Genomic DNA, 26987 nt, shown 5'->3' on the forward strand with positions numbered 1-26987 from the left:
TTTGTATCCATTGTTTGGCTGCTTTTGTAGCTAGGTTTGTACTCTATCAGTTATCATAATAAACCTTTCTATGGTCCATCTTTTGAAAGCAATAACTTGTACCTGTTTACTGAAGGAATTTCTTGTGCCCAAATTGACTAATGTAGAAGCAGCCAAACCTGATCCATTCTTCTTGTTGTCGAACACTAAGATTTGTTTGTTTTAAAGCTTCGGGGGATCTGTGAGGCCCCATCTTGACATTGGTGTTCAATGCGGTCGCAGAGCACAAGACCCCTCCCTCTTTGGCTGTTTTTGTTACTGCACCCATCTTGAAGAAGGGAGGCAAATCAGATCCCAAATGCTAGTGCCCCATTTCCCTCCTAGACTCATCCGTAAAACTGAAGAGTAAGATGCCTATGAGAGGGGAATGGGCACTGGACAATCCATAATATTAGAGGTGTGGTTTGGATTTAGGAGGGGCTCATGTACAGTTGAGCAATGTGTGACTCAAGTTGTTGATTGGAAAGTATACCAGGGCCAAGATCTCTATCTTTGGTTCGCTGATTTAGGCAGCACTTTATACCTGATCAACCAGTCAATCCTTTAGTCAACCTTGATCTCTCTTGGTTCCCTGGAGGAGATTTGCTTTCTTGCCATCTAAGATTCAGTACGGCCCCGATGGGGAATCTTGAATTTCTATCGCCTGGCACCCAGGACATATTGTTTGGGGTCATGAGCAACAAGGTTTCATGTTTATTTTGTCCTTGGGACAGGTAGGCCCAACCCCCGTGGCACAAATCTGTTGGCTGCCAGTTTACACAGAAGGGAACTGTCTGCAGTTGAGGTAATGTGTGCCCATATGTTAATGCTGTTCGAACTTGTATTTACGGTTCATTAATGAAAATCCTTAATTATTAGGGTGAGCACTGTAAACAAACATTTTAAAGTCACAGTGCACTACAGACAGTGGTTCCATAAAGTGTACACACGTTTCAAAAGTTTAACAATATGACGCTAAGTATAATGCTCCCAGAATGCTCTGATTAGATGCAAATATTTGCAGAAGCTTGTAAGCAAGAGTCATTCTTTGCTTTCAAAATAAAATGTTCAGAAATAAATGCAAGTAGGAAAAAAATGTTTCGCTACTGTGAAATTTTAGGTGCTATTTCTCTGAAGCGTCATTTAGTAAAAAGTGTTGATGCTTGCTAGTACTTCCCAAAAATATTCCTAATGAAAGTTTGTGAGTCTTTTGGTTTTGTCAATGCATGTCTTGTTTTGACATGGCTTTTGTAACACTTTGTTGTGGGAGCTGTCAGCCTTCACCATTGTAACAAACACTGGCAAAAATAAAAAAAGCTTTTGTTCTCAAAGAGTGCACATTGCCACTAGTGGCGTAACAAAGGTCCTGCAGCCCCTCTACAGGGGGCACCCCTCAGCAAAGCACCTACGCTGAGTGAGTTTGGAAGGGGGCCACCTCCATATTCTGTGAGTGGGGGGGGGATCTACAGTTTTGTTATGCTACTGATTGCCACAGTAGTTCCTGGCACTGAACAAAACTACTTAGTGTGCCAATATACTCCTTGTGAAAGAATGCGATCATTCACAATAAAGCCAGCTGTTAGAGAGAGAAATCTAAGTTTCATTAAAACAAAATGTTATCATTAATGCTGGACCTAATTAGGGACCCAATTCTTAAGAGAAAGTCACAAAAGTACACCCTTGGTAAAGGTCTTTGAATTAGTGCCGTTCATGAATGCACAAGAACTTACAGAAGCAGACCAGGAAGTTATACTCCTCTAAAATATTTAACTGTATTTTAGCATGAGCAAATATGCATTTGCAGATTTTTCTCATGTGGAAATATATTTAACATTTACAAATTCACTTTCCCTCCAACCACTTTCTTCCCAACCCTGGAAGAACCTCTACTTGTGCTGTTGTCAGGAGTAAACTTCCAACCTTTCTCATTATGGAAAAATATTATAGAAGAGCTTGTTAAAATCCTTAAAACAGGCAAGTTAGAAGTTTGCAGATTTAAAGGCATTCCCGCCCTGGAACTACTGCTTCCTCCAGCCCCAGTATGTGGATCTGCAGAAAGGTGGCAAAATAAGGTAATTGCGAAAGTAGGTATTGAAACTGCAAGTATTCAGGCCTTACTACAGTAGTAGCCCTGGCATAATCAGAGAGGCTATTATCAGAGTGCTTACATAATGGATTGCTGCCATAATTTGTCGCCGCAATACCAAAGGGACAAGCAGATTTTTTTTTTAACAGGACAAGTAGATTTAAGGAGCAGCCGGTCACACGGACAAGTAGATATTTTATTAACTTCAACACCCCTGTGTGTTGATGGTCCCTGCAGGCCGATAGCTGTTCCTGTGTTGTTAAATGCAGACAATGCAGACAAAGCTGTTTTACTACCTAGGACACCCAGAATCTTTTAATGCATTTGGGGCATTTATGGAATCTAAGAAAATGGTCATTAATTTAATGAAAAAACCTATACAGTGGTTTTATGGGATGAAGGCGCTCAAGTGTAGATTTTGTTTTTGTTTTTCCTTTTGGAGAATTCACCAATAGAAGGGGGAACCTTCTTTTGTTATCTTTGGATTCTTTTTTCAAGTAATGGCACAGGTTTCAAATGCTAGATCAAATATGACCAGAAATTGTTGGAGGATTTTTTAGTTGCTTTCAAAAGCTGGGTAGTCGATCAATTTAAGAATGTGGTCGATTTCTAGATCAGGGAAGAGGGCTGTCCATTGCCACATTTGGTGAAGGACTGTGGGGGGCGATACCTCCAGTATTTTCACTTCAGTTAGAGGGAGAATGCCTTTTTATAGCGTCTGTTAAAGTTACTAGCTTCAGCTTCATCTCTGATTATTTACAAGGAGGTGGGATTGCAAGTTTTGGAAGATCTGCTCTTATTAAAATTTCTATCACTTTGGTTTTCTATCTGGTCCAAAGCTGAAGCAAGTTTTACTAAACCAGTTATTTCAGACTCTCGCTCTGGACCATGCTCTTAATATCTCTTGGCTTTCTTACATGAATGTTTAATATAGTACACTTTTTAATCTCTCTGTACTGCAAGAGTCACTTAGGTCTTTATCTCTGTGTAAGAGTTTTATTAAGGCAACCTTTCTCAAATGTAAGCAGTATTGTAGAATGCGAGGAACTAAGGAAGCGGACTATCACTTTTTACATGTAGGTTGCTCTGCAGGATGGCTGTCAGTAGAACTTACCTATTGTGAATATCATTTAGTATCGTTTTGTTGTTGACCAGACTGTGTGTGGGCATAGAACATCATCCAGTTGTCTTCCCTGAAATTAAGGTATGCCTGTTCTCTGATGATTGGTCCAAGCAAAGCACCCAGCGCTTTATCTTATTTTGTGACTGTTATAAGAATCCAAGGAGATTATCTTAAACCATCTTGATTGAATCAAACTGATAAAACTTAAAATATTTAATTTAGCAGAGGACAATATTCGGGGGTCCATTTTGACATAGGAATGATGGTTAGTGCGTAGAAAAAAAATGAGGACACGTTTTAGGTGACTCCTAAAATATCTTCCTCTTGTACTTCCAACAGGAGCAGCCAGTCAGATGATTCCCTTGAGTTCTAGTGCAGCCTCCCAGAGTGTTCTAAAGAACTAGTATAGCAATAACAGCCTTACTTATGACAGAATTGTGGCTCACCTGAAGCCATATTGATTGAATCAAACTGGTAAAACTTAAAACATTTAATTTAGAAAGGGACATAATGAGGGGGTTAATTGTGTCTCAAAGTATGGTTAGTGCTGTAGAAGGAAAAATTCTAATGTTTTAGGTGAGTTCTCAAATATCTTTTCTCTTTTATTTCATTAAAACACTCTGCTTGCAGATTGAATTATGCCCTTTCAACACCAGCAGCAGGTTTCCAGTTTACTCCCCGGTGATCAGCAGCTTAAAGTATTCTAATGAGCAAGTAAAGTGCTAACATTCTGAATTTCTTCCAAAAGTGTGGCACATCATGATGAAATTGAAGTGGAAAGCTAAAAGCATTTTCTACTGAGGATACTGCAGTTAAAAAAGAGAATTAGGCATCTAGGCCCTTTGTCTACAACCCTCCCCCCTCTGCCCATAGCAATGAGCATCTTGCTTCACATTAAACCCAAGAGATTCACTGAAAAAAACAAAGCTACAGGGGCGTTCCAGTTTAGATTTTACATATAACTTGCACCCTTGCCTTGCACTGCTACCCGCGAGATATAACATCACCTTTGACCTCATTGATAATATCACTAACATTTTGAGTAAAATTTATTGATGAGAACTGCATGGCGGAGGCACAAGTTAGTTACCTTAGGGAATGGGGTCTAGTTATTTGAAATAACTTAACAGCTGAATTGTAATGGGTTTGTGCATGTAAAATCTGAACCTAAATAAAACTTCCTTGTAACCTTTGGTGTTTGTGTGAAAACCTTCTCTTTTGCTCTTTCACCCTTGCTCCTTTTTCTTTTTCACTTTTTTTTCTTTTTTCTTTCTTTCTTTTTTCCTTTTTTCTTTCTTTTGCTCTTGCTATTTCTTTCTACTCCAGCCTCCCAGTGTTCTCTCTTTCTATCTTTTTCTCTTTCTCTCTAGCTCTTTCACACGCATTTTCTTTCTCTTGGGCTCTTGCTCTCACTCTCCCTTTTTCTTTTTATGGGCGAGCACAAAGCGCTCCATCCATTCTGTAATCTCTTTGGTCCTCAAAATGCTTGTTCTTTTTCTTGCTTTGTTGCTCTTTCGCTCTTGCTTTTCTCTTTTGCGCTCTTTTGATTTTGCGCTCTCTTTCTCACCTGGGAAATGCTTATGGTTTCTTTGTAAAGGCATTTGGGTTTTAATGGATTCATGGTCAAGGTATTGCGTGGTAATGGCCAGGTACTAAAGGCTGTTTCCCGTTGATGCAAATGCTAGTCTTTGAAACATGATATGAATAACCACCATGCACAAATGGTCTTATTTGATGACACATCCTGACTTGCCTCCTTTGTTCAGGGGGAGCTGAGTTTTAGAAAGTCCCTTTAGCTTATGAGATCACCTGTTATCCAGTCGTTGAGGGATATAATGGAGTTTGGATTCTTTTGTTTTGGTGCTGAGCAGTTGCCTACATTGTTCTTAACTCTGTTTTCTCTTTTTAGCCTTTGTTACCTTACTAAATGGGGAACAGGCTGAGGCTGCCATCCAGAAATTTCACATGACCAAGTTTCGGGGCAAAGAAATTTCTGTCCAGCTTCAGCCCACAGATTCACTCCTCTGCATCGCTAACCTACCCCGATCATACACACAGCAGCAGTTTGAAGAGCTGGTGCGTCCCTTCGGCAACCTTGAGCGGTGCTTCCTGGTGTACAGTGAGGAAACTGGACACTCAAAGGGCTATGGCTTTGTGGAATACATGAAAAAGGACTCTGCTGCCCGGGCCAAGTCAGATTTGTTGGGCCGGCAACTGGGAACGCGGACGCTGTATGTTCATTGGACTGATGTCAGTCAGCTCACTTACGACCTCCTACACTCAAAGTGCCTGTGCGTGGATAAGCTACCACATGAATACAATGATGTAGAAGAGCTGCGGCGGGTGTTCTCCTCCATCTCCCCTCCCATGTTCTGTCAGGTGAGTGCTCAGGAGCATATTAAGAAAGAAGTAGAAGTGATTTATCCATTCAGGGATACCTGGATGTTTGGCAAGGATCAGGCTAAATGAAGAGTTTCACTTGTGAAAATGTCAGTTTGATGGCATACTCGCATTTCTTTTCTACTTAGTCAGTAGAAAGTAGTGCCAGGTAACCTTCTCGAACAGCTTGCATTTTAAGATGAATACATGATTTATGCTAATTAGTGTCCAAAAATGAATTAATTTTACTACCGGAATAATTAGGTGTGCATTTTCATCACAATTTATTAATGCGAGGGGAAGAAAATAATGTGCATACATGGGAAATTATGACAGTCTATCTGGATCGGTGTGAATGGGAGACCTCCAAAGTTTGATTAACAAAGTCCTTTTTTGCTGAGTACAGTAAGTTTTTTTTTTTTTTTGTTTTTTTTTTGTTTTTTTTGTGATTCCTGTTACTATTGTTGTTTGCAGCAATGTGGTTATTCCTATATTTGCTGCTTTTTTGAAGGCTTTTAAAACATCTGTTACTAGGTCAGTGTGTTCTTGTGTTGGTTGCGTTTAAGGTAATCACTACACCACAAGACAGTGACGTAACCACATTTGTTTTTCAACGTAGGTTGTTTGGGTCCTTTATAAGAGCGTTTTACTCACTGCAGAAAACCGTGGCAGAGCAGGCCAAACTTAGAAACACTTTACTTGGGTGCAGTATTCTTTGAGGTGGGGACAGCCTTGGGAATTGTGTTGAAGATCGTGAACTGTTTGCTGGAAGTGTACATTCCTTGATCACAGCAGCTGTGGTCCTTGGTATCATTTGATCATAAATTGCAAAACTAATCAGTTCAGACGTGTGGCTTCTCTTTCTCCCCTGGTGTTAGAACTTAATTGGCAGCCTTATCTGTGCAGGTATGAGTAAGCCCCCCACCTTCATGTGCACAAAGTCCCTGTTTTCCCATGTATTGCATGTGCAATGCATAAGTGGCTCGGCCCTGTCACTAGTAAACTATGTAGCTCCAGTGCAAGCCAGGATACTGTGTTATTAATTTTTTTATTTGTATTAATTTTTCTTTTTTTTTCTTCCCTTTTTGTAAAAAAAATTTTTTTTAAATTGTTTTTAGGCCTTTACATCATTTTGGGCTAGATGTAAGAAGATAATATGATTACCAAATAGCTTTTTTTTCTCTTTAAGAATCACTATTTGTTAATCACTATTTCCAATGTCCAAAAGTAGTAATTGACCCGTTAGCATTTCGTAGTGTTTCGCAAATAGACCTGTCTCATAAATATTAATGAGTTCGCAGGTTGTGAGTTACTAGGATTCGTTGCCATCACAGGAATGGAGGCCTGCTGGGGTCAGCAGATCACCATATCTGTGAGTACTTTGTAATAAAGCAACCATTTTTTTTGGCTAATGGGATCCGTTTAAAAAATAAACTAAAAATGAAATTCAATTTTTTTAAATTAACAGTAGGCTGCCGGCTCTTAAAATATTTTTAAAAGCTTCTGATTTTGAGTTGGTGATAAAGTGCAAATGTTTACAACCGTATGTCAGTCACAAAACATACATATGTTAGTTTCTGATTTGGTATTTGGAAGGGATGCCCTTAACTTGCCTCTTCCAAATACCAAATGGGAATGTATTCGCAATTCCAAACTAAGATTCGGTAATGTTACTGAATTCCATTTTGGGATCAATACATACCAAATGCGTTTTTGCAGTTGGTAAATGCTCGATTATGCGAATTGGGCCATTTGCGACCGCAAAAATGCTTTGAGCATCTGGCCCTTAGTTCTTGCATTGTTGAGTATGATCTGTTCTAATGCAGTGTCTTATTTTATTTTTTCTTCTTCTTCAGCTGGCTTATGGGCAGGATGGTCAGTTCAAGGGCTTTGCTATTCTGGAGTACGATTCTGCATCCATAACTGAGGTGGTCCAGGACCAACTGGATGGCCTAACACTTGGAGGGAATAACGTAAGGGTGTCATTTTGTGCCCCCGGGCCTCCAGGACGCAGTATGCTGGCCGCTCTGATAGCCGCACAGGCAACGGTAAGAGAATATGCATTAACCTCTGTTTTTATAATGTTGTGAGGATTGTTTGTGGCTGTAGAACTACTTCCCATAAGTATCCATTTTACAGCAAGAGGTGCTCTGCTTTATGCCACCAGGCTAAGAGTAGGAAAAGCTTGTCATCCCTCCTTCTCTTCCTCCGTTCCCTCAGCTGTATAGTTCCACTAATGCCCACTAGAAGGTCTTTACTGACACCCACCTTTTTAACTTTTGGTTTGAGCTTTCTAGTGGGACCTCACTGGTATTCACTGATCTGTGATTCTATTTGTAATTGTATATTATATTGCACTTACTACTCCTGACGAAGCATCTAACCACTTTTTGGTGAGTATCACGCTACTCCAGGACCTAAAATGGATTAGTATAAAGAAATGTGATTTAATTTGAGCAGGGACTGTTAGCTGGATTGAATAGGGTAATGAAGGGCTAGAAGAAGGAAGGGTCTAAAAAGAGTTATTTGGCAGACCATAGTAGTAAGATGAGGTTTGTGTGAGTGAAAGGAGAGATGGATGAGGGAAGAGTCTCTACAAATGGATTAAGCGGATTATAGTAGTAAAATTATGTTTGGGGTGGTATGAGGAGGGAAGAGTCTAGAAAGGTTTATTACAGGACATCATAGTAGTAGAATAAGGTTTGGGATGAGTCAGAATAGAAGCAGAGGATATATTAAGGGGTATATGGTGAGACCTAGAGTAGTGGTTTGGAAAGAGTCGTTTTTCCCCCCCTTTTCCACTAGGAGTAAATTAATAAATATATAGATACAGGGTTGTGGAATTCCCATAGCCTGACGTCCAGGACATGTTTGGGGTCAAGGACTTAACGTTTTCATGTTTATTTTGTCCCTAAAACATGTATGCCCAACCTCCTGCAGCCCAAACACTTTGGCTGCCAGTTTAGAGTACCAATAATAGATCAGGGAATGACATTGTCCTCAGAGTACTATTTGTGTCCCTGTGCTAATGTTTTTCGCTCTTGTATTTATAATTCATTTATGCAAACCCTTTATTAGGCTGAGCGCTCTAAGGAAATGCTGTAAGCTTGGACTACACTAATGAGATTGGTTCCACTATAAAAATGTGAACAGATGTTTGCAAAATTTAACAGTTTGATACTAAGTATAATGCTCTATGATCATTTGCAAAAATATTAAGAATCTTGAAATCAAGTCTGGTTAGCTTTCAAAATAAAATGTTCACAAACATTGCTACTAGGGAAAAAGGTTTTGCTAATCTACTGTGAAATTTTAGGTACTGTTTCTTTGAAGCATACTTTCTTAAAATGGGTTGATGTATGCTTAAAAAAACATTGTGGAAAATCGGTGTAATCCTATTTAAGAAGATTATGGGTAACATGAAAATAAACAAGCATTGTCAAAGCCAATAGTTCTGACATTGATGGTCAGCCTTTTGGTTTTGCCAATGCATGTCTTGTTTTGACTTGGTCTTTGTAAAAGTTTGTTGTGGGAGCTACCGGACCTGCACCTTTATAATAAACATTGGCAAAAAGAAACCATATGTTCGATGGCATGTGTAGCTGTAGATACACATGCTTTTTGCGTAAGTCCACTATCAAGTGTTGGGCTCAGGGTGTTGCAAGTTGTTTATTGTTTGAAGAATCTGTTCGAGTCACAAGATCAAGTGACTCCTCTCGGTGATACTGCACAGGTGCATCAAGTTCTTTGTTAGATTGTCTCTCCGCCATCTGGTTCAAATGTTTTTCCTCTGGTATTCCTCTGCTTGGTCTATTCCATACTCTTCTCTTAAGTCTTTCTTTCACTAATAGTATTGTATATCGGTCGTGTTTTCAAACCTAACATACTCCACCAGAATTTGTGCATCGGGCCCGTTTACTGCTCTTCGGGGCACCAACGCCCTTCTCGGGCCTACTTCTCCACATTGTTTTGGAGTATGCAGGGCTGATGGAACTTACTCTATTTCAGTTTTGCCCTCTGCCATTTGAAATTCCCACATACCGACCAACACCTGGTGTCTAACTTGTCCTTGTCCCTGACCTTAAAGAGGAGAACTGCGACGCCTGTCGGTCTTTTCGATCCAAAAAGACCCTCTTGGACCAAAGAGGGCCTTGGCTGAAGATGGTGTTGAAGACACCGGAAGACACTTCGTATTTTCTGAGAAGAGCATTGTAAAGAAATGGCTCCCTTTTGCAGTTACCCCCCACTTTTTGCCTGATACTGATGCTGACTTGACTGAGAAGTGTGCTGGGACCCTGCTAACCAGGCCCCAGCACCAGTGTTCTTTCACCTAAAATGTACCATTGTTTCCACAATTGGCACAACCCTGGCACCTAGGTAAGTCCCTTGTAACTGGTACCCCTGGTACCAAGGGCCCTGATGCCAGGGAAGGTCTCTAAGGGCTGCAGCATGTCTTATACCACCCTAGGGACCCCTCACTCAGCACAGACACACTGCTTGCCAGCTTGTGTGTGCTGGTGGGGAGAAAATGACTGTCGACATGGCACTCCCCTCAGGGTGCCATGCGAACCTCACACTGCCTGTAGCATAGGTAAGTCACCCCTCTAGCAGGCCTTACAGCCCTAAGGCAGGGTGCACTATACCACAGGTGAGGTCATAGGTGCATGAGCACTATGCCCCTACAGTGTCTAAGCAAAACCTTAGACATTGTAAGTGCAGGGTAGCCATAAGAGTATATGGGCTGGGAGTCTGTCAAAAACGAACTCCACAGCTCCATAATGGCTACACTGAATACTGGGAAGTTTAGTATCAAACTTCTCAGAACAATAAACCCACACTTATGCCAGTGTTGGATTTATTAAAAAATGCACACAGAGGGCATCTTAGAGATGCCCCGTGTATTTTACCCAATTGTTCAGTGCAGGACTGACTGGTCTCTGCCAGCCTGCTGCTGAGACGAGTTTCTGACCCCATACGGTGAGAGCCTTTGTGCTCTCTGAGGACAGAAACAAAGCCTGCTCTGGGTGGAGGTGCTTCACACCTCCCCCCTGCAGGAACTGTAACACCTAGCAGTGAGCTTCAAAGGCTCAAGCTTCGTGTTACAGTGCCCCAGGGCACTCCAGCTAGTGGAGATGCCCGCCCCCTGGACACAGCCCCCACTTTTGGCGGCAAGTCCAGGAGAGATAATGAGAAAAACAAGGAGGAGTCACTGGCCAGTCAGACACCCTAAGGTGTCCTGAGCTGAGGTGACTCTGACTTTTAGAAATCCTCCATCTTGTAGAAGGAGGATTCCCCCAATAGGAATAGGGATGTGCCCCCTCCCCTCAGGGAGGAGGCACAAAGAGGGTGTACCCACCCTCAGGGCTAGTAGCCATTGGCTACTAACCCCCCAGACCTAAACACGCCCTTAAATTTAGTATTTAAGGGCTCCCCTGAACCTAAGAATTTAGATTCCTGCAAATTACACGAAGAAGAGGACTGCTGAGCTGAAAGACCCCTGCAGAGGAAGAGAAGAAGACACCAACTGCTTTGGCCCCAGACCTACCGGCCTGTCTCCTGCCTTCCAACGAAACCTGCTCCAGCGACGCTTTCCCAAGGACCAGCGACCTCTGAATCCTCAGAGGACTGCCCTGCTTCAAGAAAGACCAGAAACTCCCGAGGACAGCGGCACTGCTCCAAAAGAACTGCAACTTTGTTACAGAGGAGCAGATTTAAAGACCCCCTGCAAATCCCCGCAAGAAGCGTGAGACTTGCAACACTGCACCCGGCGACCTCGACTTGACTGGTGGAGAACCAACACCTCAGGGAGGACCCTCCGGTGACTCCGAGACCGTGAGTAACCAAAGTTGTCCCCCCTGAGCCCCCACAGCGACGCCTGCAGAGGGAATCCCGAGGCTCCCTCTGACCGCGACTGCCTGAACCTAAAGTCCCGACGGCTGGAAAAGACCCTGCACCCGCAGCCCCCAGCACCTGAAGGAACGGAACTTCTGCGCAGGAGTGACCCCCAGGAGGCCCTCTCCCTTGCCCAGGTGGTGGCTACCCCGAGGAGCCCCCCCCCTTGCCTGCCTGCACCTCATTGAAATAGTGCATACAGAGCCAACTTCCTACAAGCATGCACAGGAGGAGATCAAACACGAGGTAGCCCTCTATTCAAGATGCCAAGTGGGGCGTCAAATCTGACATTGAAAGTCAGCCGCTCACCTCAGCACAACCTGAGGGTACATCTCCCTTGACCTCCCATACAAAGACTATGAAAAAAAAAACATACAAACTGATAGTCGGTCCACCACTGCCTTCGGGCCATGGTCGGATCTGAAAGTTACATTTGAATGCCCCATCTTCCAGCTCAGCACTGAAAATTGCCAAGACTAAGCTGTCTTCGGCATCAACCTTTTGGCTCTGCAGCATCCCACACATTGTCTGGATCGCGACTACCCTTTGATCTGAGGATTTTGGTTCTGAGAAAAAAGCCTTCTGCGTCCGCTTTGGGGCCAACACGTTCGACTTAATACACGGCTTCCACGCTGAAAACTTCTTAACCGAAGATGCTGTCTTCTAAAGAGGCAGCTTTACCAGTAGAGCCAATTCTTGAAGTAATGGATGCTCGTCGGTGCCCTTTACACCTACAATAAAACTGAAGAAATAATTGCTTCTCCCCCTGTCCCAATCAAGAGGAGGCTTACTTTTCAAGGAACCTTGGACACTGCTCTTCATTCTAAAAAGGTCTCCCAGGACACGGCCCCGTTCAACCTCAGCCTTCTCCCCCTCACTCTGTACTAACTCCTACTCCACCACCTCATAATCTCCTCCACCTATTTTTGAGCTTCAGTTGTTTCCACAAGGTTCACCACCCCCTCACAGATGATTTGGGTGAAATGCCACAGGATTTCGACCCATGGGATCCATATGATCCAGATCCCTTACTACCTAATGACCCTGATTTGTACCCTGCACGCCCTTCACCTCCTGAAGATTCAACATCATACCAACAGGTCATTGCACGGGCAGCTGCATACCATAACGTAAACACCGACCCTGTTGAAGAGGATTTCCTCTTTGATACACTGACTACCACCCATAAACAGTCAGTTCCTGCCAATGTTGCCAGGTATGCTCACACACCACAGATATTTTTTTAAAGAACCTTTTAAATCAAGTCATTACCCCAAGAATTGGGAGAAAAAAAACCCCAAAAAACCCAGAAACCTCGGACCCTATATTCATTAAATCAGATACCTCTTAGCTCTATAGTTCTCAGCACGGAAACATGCTAGTTGCCAATCCACAGGAGATGCTCCTCCTGTTAAGGAGAGCAAAAAAACTCGATGCAGCAGGAAAAAGAGTGGCTGTTAATCATTAGCGTATTGCCAGTTCACAGCCACTTCTGGCAAGATATGATTGGACCCACTGGGAGGAGATGGAGGATCTTCCCTTTTACCTCCCAGAGGAACATCGAAAAAGGGGACAGGAAATAGTTTCAGAAGGACAAACTATTTCAAACAACTCCATTGGGTGTGCGACTGATGCAGGGAATACCGCAGCGCATTGTATACATTCAACTGGCATTATAAGAAGGCATGCTTTGCTCAGATGCTCAGGCTTCAAGCCAGAGACCAGCAGGCAGTTCTTAACATGCCTTTGATAGGGAACACTTGTTTGGCACAGGTTGACACCACCATAGAAAAGCTTGATAGGATCCCGAAACAGCAAAAGCTATAGGGACTTACCATACCACATAGGGGTAATTTTCACCAGCCACAATTTAGGGGAATCTTCAAAACATCATCTACTGAGCCTTCCACTTCCCAAACCAAGCAAGGCATGCTCTTCTACAATAGAGGTTCATTCAGAGGTTACTACGGAGGGGCAAATGAGAGGTAGAGGTAAGGTGTCCACCTCCAGGGGTTCTGCCTTAAATACACACCAGTGACTACTTAAATCTTCCACCAGCCCACACCTCTCCAGTAGGGGGAAGACTAATGCAGTTCTATTCCCAATGGTCCAATATCACCACAGATCGATGGGTTTTATCAGTTATGCCAAGGTTGGCATTTGTTACTTTCTAGAACTCATCTCCACTCCACCAAATGTTACCACTCACAAACTTTCACACGCTCATCTTACTCTTTTGAAAGAAGAGGTACAATCCCTTCAAAGGTGCTACGGAGCCAGTTACCCTATCACGGCTGGCATGTCCAAACCTAGCTCGAATTCAAGCTTTCCAAGCTCTTCTTTCTCAATGATGAGAACTACGTTTACACAGTGAAAATAGTGATGCAGCTACTAGGGATGATGTTTTTTTTGCATTGCCATCGTTCCTCATACCATACTACGCGGGCGTCCCTTACAGCAGTGGTCTGTCACAGGGTCATCTCCAGGATCTAGTGTTGTCGGACTGCCAGACTCACCGCTTTCTACATTGGTGGAATCCCACCAACCTTTCCAAGGAGCGGCCCTTTGCCTCAAGTCACTCTGACTACCGATGCATCATAGATAGTTTGGGGAGCTCATCTCAACAATCTAACAGTACAAGGCATATGAGAGCCCATTCAACAAACTTCTCACATCAACTACTTGGAATTACAAGCAGTCTCTCTAGCACTAAAAGTCATTCTGCTACAACTCTCCCACAAAGTGGTTCTAGTTAGTACAGAAAACATGACAGCCATGTATTGTCTACAGAAATGGGGGGGGGGGGGTACGCATTCATCTCCATTGTCCCTTCTTGCTCAGACAATTTGGAAATGGGTAATTCACCATCACATTCACTTACTGGCAGAATATCTCCCTGGAATGGAAAATCAGATTGCAGACCTCCTCAGCAGGATGCAGCAACAAGACGACGAATGGGACTTTACCCACAAGTACTTCACCAATACTTTTAATGGTGGGAAACATCACAAATAGACCTCTTCGCCACGGCAGAAAATTCAGGATGCCAAAACTTTCAGTCCAGATACCCACACCTTCAGTCCAAGAGCAATGCTCTATGGATTAATTGGTCAGGGATATTTGCTTCATTCCATTACTAGTTCACAGGATGACACATCACCCACCATGGTCCTTGTTGCTCCGACATGGGCACGTCAACCTTGATTCACAACACTATTGGATCTGTCGGTGGTTCCTCATGAGAAACCCTCCAACAGGCTAGACCTTCTGACTCGAAGGTGAGATCAAATCAGACATACAGACCCCAAAACACTCAATCTTGGTTATTTGACTCTCCCCACAGAATGTATGGAAATTCTTTGAGAGGCACCCACAACTAGACAGTGTGAGCAAACTTAGCATACTTACCTATTAGATTTCTTCACCTGCCTGTGGCAGAACAATCTAACAAATGACTCTACGCCCATGCGCAGTATCACCGAGAGGAGTCACTCGATCTTGTGACTCAAAGGTTCTTCCACCAAAAACAACTTGCAACACAATCCCAACACTAGATTGCGGACTTATGCAAAGTATGTCAATCTACAGCACTACATGCCACGAACAAATGTCTACTGGGTAAGTAACATTTTCCTTTTTGGTCTAAAAAAGCACCCATTGCTCAGAAGTCCCTGGCACTGAACAAAACTTTTGTGTGCTGTTATGCTCCTTGTGAAAGAACAGAATGCTGTCACTCCCAGTGAAGCCAGTGATGGTTAGAGGGAAAAAAAAATAATAAAATGAAAAAGTGTAGGTTACCGCCAGACCTAATTAGGAGCCCAATTCTTAACATGGGTGCACTTTTGTGACTTTCTTTATGTCCTTGCATTAGTTCAGAATTATGACCTGTGAATTCACAATTAACAGATGTGGGCCAGGAAATTGTACTTCTAGAAAATATTTGTGAACTACATTTTAGTTTGAGCAACTATGCATACGTAGATTTGCTCATGCAAATCTGTTGAGCATTTACAAGTTCACTTTTTCCTCCAACCAGATTTGTTCCCAACCCTGGGAGAAGTTTTTCTTCCGCCCTTGTAAGGAGTAAATTACCAGCCTTTCTCAGTATGGCAAAAGACCAAAGAAGAGGTAGTGTAAATACCTAAAACATTAAGGTATTAGGTTTGCACTGATTCATATGGGCTTTCCATCCCTGAACTACTGCTCACTGCTACATTCAGCCTCAGTATGTGAACCGTGTAAAGGTGGCAAGAGGAAATTGGTAGTATTCAAACTGTACTATTGTATGAGCCCTGGCAAACTCAGAGGCTGTTATCCGTGTTATTATATAATGAAATTGCTACCATAATTTGTTGCTGCACTAATTGGCACCTAAGGGACAAGTGGATTTTTTTATTTTTTACAGGACAAGTAGATTTAGGATGCAGCCTGTCCCATGGACAAGTAGATATTTTGTTAAATTCCACAGCCCTGATATATAGCACATAGAGGGTAAGTACATAAGTACATACGTGTATAAGGAAGAGAATATATTGAGATTTAAAGTAGACTTTCAAGTGTTTTACTTTAAGTTAATTTGTGAATCCTTCTAACAAAAGTTTTGTTTACTTAGAGGAAATATCAATTTCATCGGTGAAGCACTTATAGATCATAGTTATACTATTGATGTATTTTGATAGATAAATGAAGACCTATAAGCTTCTATTCAAGGAACTTGTATGAAAACTATGGATTGCGCTTATATACATGTTAAGGATCAAATAATGTATAATTAATATGTACATTTGTTAAGCAGTCCTAGAGAGTATCTATACATTTAAACCAACCATAATTGTGCACATTTGTACAAAGAAATACACATCTCTAGATACGTGCAACTAATCAAATTCTAAATATTTATGTACACGGATATGCTGTACACTAGTGTTTGAGTAGTCTTCTGAAGATAAGATAGTTATCTGTGGATCTCAAGTTTCGGGGATGAGTTCCATAGTTTGGCTGCCTGGACAGAGAAAGATGTGCCATCTATTTATTTATTCATTTATTTTCTTGCATGGTGTGATTTTGAGGCAAAGTGTTAATCTCGAGTGGTTCCTTTGTTGAATGTATTTGGTGACTTTATACCTGATAAAGTCGTCCTGTTCCATGTATTGCTTTGTCAATGATACAAAGGAGTTTGAAGCTGGATCTTCTGGTAACCAGTAACCCATGTAAGACCCTCAAGGCAGGGGAGATGTGGGCTTGTGGCTTTGTATGTAGTAGTAGTCTGGCAGCCTAGTTTTGAGTCTTTCCGTGGTTGATTAAGACGATCCGTGGTAGAGGCCATAGGCGAAATCCAGATTAGACAGTACTAGAGATGCTCGCCTGGACCTTGTGTAGAAATCCCAAGTGGGGGGGAAGATGTGTTGTAGAGTTTTTTTTTTTTTTTTTTTTTTTTTTAGCAATGAATCTCGATTTTGCTAATTTGTCCACTGGAACATTCATTGATAACATGCAGTCCATGGTAAATCCAAGTGTGTTGTGTTTTTTTTTATTTTTTTTTATATACTTCCTTCAATACTTTTAGGAGGTGGTCCAAGATTGTCAGGCCAGGCGCCGAGTGGGTCATAATTTTTCCTTGCGCCTGGGCTGAATCCTGCAGTCTGAAAGTATGGAGTTATTTTCAATGAATTGTAACATATGGGTGAATGCTGCTCTTTCTGTCAGTTTGGCCCGGAAAGGCTCATTTGTGATCGGTCTGTAATTGTTGGGTTCATGAGGGTCCAGGTTTGTTTTCTTTAATAATGGGTTATGTATGTCATTTTTAGGTTTTCAGGAAAGAGACTGTAGTTAAAGAATTTATTTTTCGCTTTACTGGTGTGGAGGCAGAGGTACTTAGAACAATGTTCTTGAAGATTTGTGGTGGACAAGAATCCGAAAGGAAGCCAGCTGGCTTCCTTGCTTTGACCAGATCCATAAATTCACTCTGTGACATTTGTTTGAAGGAATGCAGAGGCTGGGTTAGCCTATTCTTGGAGGGTTTTTTGGAAATGGTTTGGTGCTAGTCGTTTACCTTTGTTTTAAGTAGGAGTACAATGTCTTTGCTTTGGTTGTGTAATAATTTGCCTGTGTCAGTGAATTGTTGAGTAGTGTGATGAGTTGCATCTGTGCCTTTAGGTTTACGAATTTCAGTGAGGATTTTATACAAATCTTTATTTTCACATTCAGCAAATTCAAAATAGTATTTGTTCCATGGTCAATAGGTGGGTGTATTTAAGGTGGTCATGGGTATGTTGATTTGTGGTGTTGTGTTGGAAAGTTAGCAAGTGACGATCTGACCATGTGACTTCAGTAATCCTTTGAAAGGTAACTAGTCCTGAATTAGCAGAAATGATATCTAGGGCGTGTCCAACGATGTGTGTGGGTTTGTGTACATTCTGATGTAGGTTCATTGTGACTAGGCCAGTGATGATGGTTTTTGATAGGGCATATTGGATTTGTCAAATATATGTTTAGGTCGCCAAGAATGCATAGGTTGTTTTTATAAGATTTGAAACTGACTAGAAATGTGTCTGGGAGTGTTGCATTGCTAGGTTGTGTCTGTAAAGGAGAAAGAAGTTACAGGAAGAAGTTGGTGTAGGGTTGTATCTGGTGATGAGGGCCTCACTGCCTTATATGAAACATCTTGCGCTTTGGTGAGATTTATTGTTTGAGTATAACACCTAGTACACCTCCTCTTTTGCCTTCACGATTTTGTGTGATAGTTTGATAAGCTGAGGGAACGGCTTCTTGCAATATTGGGTCCATGCCTTCTCCCAGCCCCGAATCGGGTATGAAGAGTAAGTCAGTTGGTGTGTCACTGAGTTGCTCATAGATGTGGTACTTGTTTTTAGAGTGTGAGCGTTTATTGGTAGGTAGTTTAGAGATTGTGTTTTGGTGGTGTGACTTTCTTTTGTAGAAGAGCAGTATTTTTAACTTGTAGCAGGTGTCAGTGCTGGTATTGGCTGTGAGGATAGCAATAGTGTTTTTCTATATCGTATTCCTTGTACAGCAGGCTGAAAAGGCATTTTTATGGGTCTGAATATGTGTGTAGGTGGTGCAGATGGTGGTTGAGAGAGATGGTGAGCTGTTTTTGTAGAGTAGCCTTGTGTAATAGACACAGGGAAGGAAAGTTGTGAAGGGTGTAATGTTAATTTTGTTTGCGTCTGTTTATGGTGGAAGGTATATGGGTTGGGGGGGGGGGTAGCATGTAGGTAATGTTTTAAGGCTTGAAAATGTGAAATGGATGAGAGCTTGGTGAATGAGGGTTGTGTTGAGGTGTGTGTGTGGGGTGCTGATGAGAGAAGATTTGGGAGTAAAGATGGTTTAGGATGTGTGTTAATTTTCAGGATGATGGAGTGGGTGTATGTTTCTAATTTGTGATGGAATGTATTATGAAATTGTGTGTGTGGTTTTGATGTGCTGCTGTGTGATTTTGTTTTTGTAGGGTAGTGACTGGAGAACTGTAGTTTTCTGAGAAGGATTTGTATGTAAGTATTGTTAGCGAGTGGCATTTGAATTGTAAAGAGGTTAGTGATTTGCTTTAGAAGAGTATGTGGTGTATGAGGGAGTGAACAAGAGTTTTTGTGTTGGATTTGATAGCTGGAGGAGGTAATGTGTGGCGGATTGGAGTGGGCAGATTGATTTGTGTGTTTTTTGGTTTGAAAAAAGAGGAGGATGTTGGTGAATATGATGGGGGGGGGGCTGAGTATAGGTTTGGTGAGATAGGAGATGGTAGTAGAGGATAGAGCTGGAATTTTGTATGAACAGGAGTTTCAGGATGGATTAAAGTTATGTATAATGGGGCTTTGTGTTATGTTGGTGGATTTATTCGTAGAATAGGACAGAAAGGTGTTGTGTGTGATTGACGGTGCCATTGTGTGGTAGTTGGGTTTGAAGGGTGTTTAAGTGTAATTTGTGGGGTTCTGTAGTGGTTCTTGAGACACTGAAATGTGGATAGGGTTTGTAGTAGAGGAGTATAATGCATTTGCTGAGTGTGTTGTGTTGATGTGGATGAGTTAGGGTGGTGGCTGGTGAATGGCAAAAAGGGCAGCATTTCTGTCTCTAGGCCCGACCCAAACAGGCAACTGCTCTTGTCCTGTCTGCCCGAGCTGAGGAACCATAGGATTAAATCACCCTAGGTGAGGTGACACCTTTTGGACAATGGGAACCCTAATCCTAACCATAACCAATCAGATCATGGCCCAGTGGGAGACCTGGGCCTTTTATCCAATCACAGCCCTAGCAATCAATCCAAAGCTAAACCTTAGGCCCCCACATCGAATAAAAACCCTTGACCTAGGAGACTATCAGCACCCCAGCTCTATCGGCCAATCAGAATTCTAACCCGAACACCCAATTCCAGTAGACACCCTAGCTACCAACCAGAACACTGATGCAACAGCCAGTAAAAAATGTATATAAAGGTCATGTCACCCTAAGTACCGGCTAGTGGACAGGGAGCAATACAGACAGGCACAATCTGCAGTTCGACGGTCCTGTTCAATCTTGCATGTAAGGCCCGGTTGCAGGGAAACTGAAGATAAAAGACAAGACTCATCTTGGCAAGGCAGACACAGCTTTTTATATGGTCTCAGCAGTGAGAGTCGCTATCTCCATACAGGTAAACAGCTGGTCTCAATTTGCTGCTTCACATGCAGTCACTTATACAGCAACATGAGCAATGCTTATCACAAAAGGTTAATCAGTAAGTTGTATACTTGTTGCAAGATCATGTCACCTTTAACCTATCTCCATACAGGTAAACAGCTGGTCTGTTCGCTGCTTCACTTGCAGCCACTTATATAGCAACATGAGCAATGTCACCTTTAACCTATTTCTTACATGTTCTTTATTGCAGTTCTAACAATGCTTAACAAGTTAAAGATCTGCTACTCTTAAATGCATGTGTATTGTGGGTGTGCTTTATCTATTGCTCTGCTCCCTGGACCTCTTATCATTTGTTGCATACCCTAGGCTAATTCAGTCTCCTGCTGCATTCTTCAGTTATGTTTTGGATTTACTAAAACAGAATATGTGCCTGTGTGTTTTAAACCATAAGTTCCTTCAGACTTAAAAACGTGGGTTTTCCTTTATGTAAGACCTTGCTGGCCATGTTAATTAATTTTATGGAGCTCTTGATTGTCCAAAGGCATCTTGGCTCTAGCTATGCTGCTGTCCAGAAGACCAAGGAGGATTGAAGCTTATTCTGCATTGAACAAACCAAGTTTTTAAATCCTTCATAGACATAAGTAGATTGGGCATAGCTCTAATTTGCAGGAGGAGAGAATTTCCTAGCTTTTGCTGTACCAATTATGAAACTTCTTCTACCCCAAGGGGGATCTCTCAAACGTGGAGACTACTGCACATTTGGTTGTTGTGGACCGTAATATTCTACCTGGGACGTACTAGCAGAAACTGTTTTTAAAGAAAATCTATTCCTTGTTATGTAGTGCTTTATAAGCGGTAAATAGAGCTTTGAAAGTGATTCAATAGTAGTAGTGCTGCAGTGTTTTGAAGAATTTGCAGCCTGTTCAATAAATGCTGATGAAGGTTAACATGCAGTCCGTTACAGTAGTCTATTTTAGAGAGTACTAGCGAGCTGACTGTTTTCTGCAGCTCTGAGGGAATAACGCGTAGAATCTTAATTTAATATATATATTTTTTTTTTTACATTTTTTATGGCTCTTAGTGTATGGAATGAAGAGTACGTCACCACATTGATTTGATCACTGAAAGCGAGTTTGTCATCAATTGCTAACCCTAAATTCCGGGCTTTAGATACTGGTGAGGCAAGAACGCCTAAATCCTGTGGCCACCAACTAGGAGTTCAAAAGGACGAATGAGAGCCAAATAGTCGAACCTCTGTTTTTCCAGAGTTCAGTCTTAAAAACTGACTGCCACCATGCAATCATTGAAACTGGACCCTGTCTTGTTTTTGTCGTTGGCCACAAAGATGAAGATTTGAGTGTGGTCAGCATTGGATGCAAGTGAGAAACCATGTGATCTGATAACTTCTCGTAAGGGGTGACATAGACATTAAATAAGGTAAGGCTAAGTGAGGATCCAGGGGTGATCCCGTAAGGGAGTGAGAGAGGCAGGGAAACAAAATCACCTAACACCACTGACTCTCCTCTACCCTGGAGAAACAAACTTAACAAGTTTTGGGCTGCTCCAGGAAAACCAGCCACAGATCTATCAGCAGTCCATGGTTAACAGTATCAAAGGCTTCTGGTAGATCCAAACTTATGATGGCTGCTTTGCCTCCCTGATCCAGCGACCATCTAATCTCCTCTGTAGTTTTGATTAATGCTGACTCTGTACTGTGGCCACTGCAGAATCCAAATTGAGTGCAGAATCCAAATTGAGTTGAATCTAATAAATTATCATGCAGAATGTGATCTGCCAATTATGAGCAATAGTTTGTTTCTAGTTTTTTTCTACAATTTAGGTTGGTAGAGGTAGCTGCAATATGGGACGATAACTATTTGGGTCCAAAGGGTTGAGGGTAGGCTTTTTCATTAATAGAAGCAGCAATGCTCTCTTCCAAGTGGTAGGAAAGATCCAAGTCTTAAACATCATTTGGGAGATGTCACTCAATTGTAGGCGATAATATCTGGGACCAGTTTGGTCACCTCAGGAGGATAAGTGTCATAAGGGAAACTATATTTAGCACAGTTGATCAGGGTCACCAATTACTCCATGGGAGGAGGGGTGAACTCTTTTATGAGTGATTTGCACTGTGTGTGGCTTGGTGAATAGATCGCATTGCTCGAAGGAGGGTGTCAGTTTAGTGGAGGAAGAAGGTGCAGACTGAGAATCTGTTGTACCCATCTTCGACTTTGTTGAAAGAAGTCGGCTAAGGTATTGCAAAATCCTTGACCTTGGTTAACCAATTTGTTGGATGTTTGTTTTTTACCAGTCTAGAACAATTCCTTAGATTTATTTATTTTTTTATTTTTTTTGCAGCTTCTGTCTTTTGTATAAAGTACATTTGTTTTCCTTCTTAATCATTGTCTTGTCATCCTCCAGTCACTTTTTTTTTTTTTTTTTTTTCTTTTTTTTTTTTACTCCCTATCATATTTCCACCATCTTTTTTTCTTGTCTCCTACATATTTGTTTTTGTGTTTTTAGATTCTCTGCAAACCAGGGGGCTGAAGGTATGCTCCTGGATTCTGGTACTCTGGGGCTAATAGATTAACAGTGCCTTCTAACCAATCTATCTACTGCTACATCTATAACCCGTGAATTTCCAGAACTGACTCCTGTAGGGTCGAAATAATGGACTCTGGTTGGATTTTATGCCATGTCCGGGTGGTTACCATTTGATTGGGCAGTCTTGCTGTAGAGTCTGTTATTTTGCAGTCTAGTCAAAATAGAATGGTGCTATGGTCTGTCCAGGTAAGAGGAAGAAGACTAATTTTGTTCTGCTTGGTGTGGGGGACACTTGACCACCTGTGAAAGGCCTAGGCCTGACATAGATTGTAGGAGTGCCATTGTGTCATTCTCTTCTAGTGCTTCTAGATGAAAGGTAAAATCTTGGAGTACATGAAAGTCATTAGACAGAATATTGTCCTCAAGGAGACAACCTATTTCCCCGAATAGAGGCCTGTTTGGTTCTGGTGGGCTATATAATATGCTTTTGAACGTCTGAGTTTTAAAGACTTTAAAAAATAAAAATACAAAATAAAATACTGCCTCAGAGAAGAGCAGGTACAGGTATGCAGAACATTAATCTTTGTGTACCATGGCAATATCGTTTGGTCTGTCCTGTATGTATAGCGGACCCCTCTGAAATGGCTGCTACCAGCTCTCTGTTAGAAGCTGTTCTGGCCCATGTTTCTGTCGCAAACACAATCCATAAAAATAGAAAATTCAGTATAGTTATTTATCAGATGTCTGGCGTTTTGAAAGAATGCATTTGATTTCACTCTGCCGTCTTGGCTCCAATCGGAGCCCGGTTAAAAACCTCAGAAAGTTTGCCCCAACATCCCTGTGACTAATATGACCAAACTGAGCTCCACAATCTTGACACATTGGATTATAGTTTAAAATGACTATATGGCATTCGAGGTACATACAGTTTTTCTTCCCACCTGAAGTATTGAGGGAGAGAAGATCTTTTAGAATAGTTGAGTATTGGCCTGATCTGGACTATGGAACCAGCAGAAGGGCTTGCGCGATTCGGGGGGCACTCCGCAATACATTGCTGCCAAAAAGAGTGGGGGAAATGAAAAAAACCTGGGGTCCTGCAACCCGTTGCGTGGCCTAGGCTTCCCTGAGGTCAGAAATCAACTGGCTTCTCTCATGCAGCAAAGCATGCACTCTATTTTCAAGTGAAATCTTCACCTTTCTAGACCTACACTGCTCTTTTACCACCTGTGATTTTTTTTTTTATATCATTTTCTACCGATGTCTCATGTAGCACAATTTCTTTGTGTTTCATTTCCTCTCCAACATTCCGTTCTCTGGTCGATATTTCAACTACTGGGTCTAAACTTGAGCATGTATTACTTGTGTTGGGGTCTTAACTAAAAGCATCCCTCCCACCTTTGTACTAATCCTTCTACACCATGTTGAAATTGATTGAATATTAAAACGTATCAATAACAGGGCCACAGGAGCTGGCAACAAGGTTCCCAACAGTCCCCACATCCAGGATGGTAGTAAAGAAACCCGCCCCCTAAGCTAATCATCGGGGTCACCTCCTCCATCTCCCATTTTCTTCTGTAGGTTATGCAAAGTTTGTCTGGCCCCTGACAAAGTTCCATTATCTGCTTCATTTACTGACACAGAAGTACAAGAGGTCCCATATTTTTCACATACCCCTCCTTACATGGCTGTCATAAGGTCAAGTTCATAATGGTGCTGCATTCTCATAGGTCAACTCTTCTTGAATGGCATTGAATCCTTCTTTCGTAGTGTTTATAGACTTCATAAGTTCCCTTCGAGTTATTTGTAGCCATCGAGCAGTTGCCTTAGCCTGTACAAATGGCAGAATACTTCCAAAGAACAACTGCATCATTAAAAAAAAAACAATGCTCTTAGGGAATGTCATTCCAAGTGCTAGTGCCATAATACTCTCCAGTTCTTCTCCTTCGATGATGTAACCAAGTAGTTGGACGGCTCCTGGGGTGATCATGAAGCGCTGATAAATTGACTCCAGGAATTAACAAAACAGGGACATGGACAGCGAACATGGTACATAGGCCATTATGTAAGGTGGTAAGTGAGCGTACAGTAGTTCTCCACACTGCCAATAATCCATGAGGTTCGAGGTGCCCCCTGCCACCCCCTGCATGTTAGCGTTATCCATTGTGGCACTGCAGTTAATATTCCTGCCTACGTTAATGGTACCATTTCCTCTGAAGCATAAAGAAACTGACGTTAATCTCATAACTGTCTGAGGACTTACTGTATTATATATTCATTTGTAAATGCAACATTGTTTTCCCAAGTTCTCGTACACTTTCTTCCTGCTTTCTGAATAATTAGTTCCGTTCCATAAAGACATAACTGTACAGGAAAATTCATTATCAGTATGCCAGACTGATCTAGTAAGTCTAAATCCAGGCATACAAACACAATTTGAGGTAAACGATTTACTAAATTACTACTATACTCAGTTGGTGGGCGTGTTACTCCTAAAAGCTCAAAAACTAAGATGATTTGTATCCATTCTGCAGTGCTAGGATGGCCTGGTTTCATCATTTATGCTAATTCATCCTTAATGCCTTGTATCTATATGGATGTATAAAACCTCTGCTGAAGAGTCCTATTTTATGACATTAACTAGAAACTTTACCTCTAACATTTTGTTGGCTGCATTTGGGCCTTAATCCTGCACAGAGAGGGATGTAAAAGACATAGAGCTGTGCTTGGGGGTACTTCCCTAGTTGAATCTAACCTATCTGCTCTCTAATAACACATGCCAAAGGATCAAACAAAACAGGCTCAATAAATACTAATGAATCATATGTCAGACATTTCCCTGATACCACGTTACCTAATCTGGTGTTAATAACATGGGACACATTATCATATCTAGAGAGTTCTCTTTGTTGGTGTATGATGTAACTAGTAGAGCTAAAATATACATTACCTTGAAGGAGTAGGAGTAGAAGTGATAGTAATAAGAGACAAAAAAAGGAAAAAGAAAAGTTATTTATTTCTGTTATCTTTTGCTGGTTCAAAAGATTGCCCAAATGCAGAGAATTGTCAAAAAGCAGAGATGGAGGGCGGTATTTTTATGATCTCAATCTTCATACCCCCTATTATTCCATTTATATTACCAGTAGTTTTTGGCATGATGCAGGGTTCAATCGAAAGCCAATTAAATGTAATCAAAGGCTTCCTGCCGTCTACCTTGAGGGCAGTAGGAGTAATCATTGTCACAGTGAAAGGTCCATTGAACCTTGGCTCTCAATTTCTAAACAAAATTACTGACAAACTATCACCTATGTGCACAACTGGGAGGTTGACCACTGCAGTGGCACACTTCTCATTTGCCTTGGCTACCTGTTTGGAAATAAACTTTTATTGCTTTGGTTAGTTCAAAGAGAAATGTGCATTTCATCATTCAAGATTTCAGCTGTACTTTCTCCCTGTACCTTACTTCCGCTGGCAGGTATTTTCATATTTGTAGGTCTTCCTGTCACTGTATACCCGATGGAGACTTCTAGCTGCATATTCCTTACCTTTGAATTTCCTAGGTGTCAGACTGGATCTGGAAACGTTTGCTTGAGCAGTACCCCTGTGTACGCCGTGGGGTGGCTTCATTTGGTTCCGCATGGTGTTGTCGGTGCCAGATGTGACAGTGCGGTCACCTATATAGGCGCCACCCAGGTGCGTGGACGTCAGTTTTTTCACGTCAGTTATCACTGATCCAGAGAGAGCTACCTCTGTGGCATTTTTTAACAGGGTTTTTTTTTTCTTCTACATTTTAGTCAAATATTTTTTTTTACGTGTCTAAGGGTTGTCATCCAGAAAGGTAGGATTCGAACCATGTGGTGCCTGTCACTTCGTCAAGTCTGTTACAGGCACTCACCTTCTCTGCCTTTGGTGTCTAAAGTGCAATCACGATTCAGAGTTTTGCTCGGACTGTTGGGCCATGGTGCCGAAGGCCTTGAGGGAGTAGTCCCTAAAGCTGCTGGTGGCCCGGCAGTCGACACTGGCAAGCATGACTCCTTGGAGGTACTGGTTGAGAAAAAGGTTGCAGGACCGCTTCAGGAGCCCCAGGTTCTCTTCCTCCCATTCGGGGGGAAAAGGCACAAAAGGCAGAAATTTAAGCAGACTTAGACTTCACTGTGTCCGTTGGAGGAAGTGATGAGTCTGGAAAGCCAGTGTTCCAGGCACAGTTCTGTGGCGTCATTGCCAGGTCTGACTCTGCACTTCCCTCCGAAAGGGTTTCGTGAACTGTACCTTTCAGTGGCCTGCCTGGCTGAGAACTGCCTTTTTGGGGGATGTCCAGGC

The 26987-nt window shown here is 42.0% G+C and overlaps 1 protein-coding gene across 2 annotated transcripts in view; it reads left to right on the top strand.

Moving 5' to 3' along the window:
* Positions 1-26987, top strand: part of RAVER1 (ribonucleoprotein, PTB binding 1) — a 251857-nt gene that overhangs the window by 12374 nt on the left and 212496 nt on the right. For both annotated transcript variants that reach the window (XM_069231826.1, XM_069231827.1), the window contains exons 3-4: positions 5137-5606; positions 7463-7654. In XM_069231826.1, the coding sequence (XP_069087927.1) occupies positions 5137-5606; positions 7463-7654 (662 nt within the window). The remainder of the gene's footprint in view (positions 1-5136; positions 5607-7462; positions 7655-26987) is intronic.

This window comes from Pleurodeles waltl, chromosome 4_2, assembly GCF_031143425.1.
Source record: "Pleurodeles waltl isolate 20211129_DDA chromosome 4_2, aPleWal1.hap1.20221129, whole genome shotgun sequence".
NCBI classification, from domain to species: Eukaryota; Metazoa; Chordata; class Amphibia; order Caudata; family Salamandridae; genus Pleurodeles; species Pleurodeles waltl.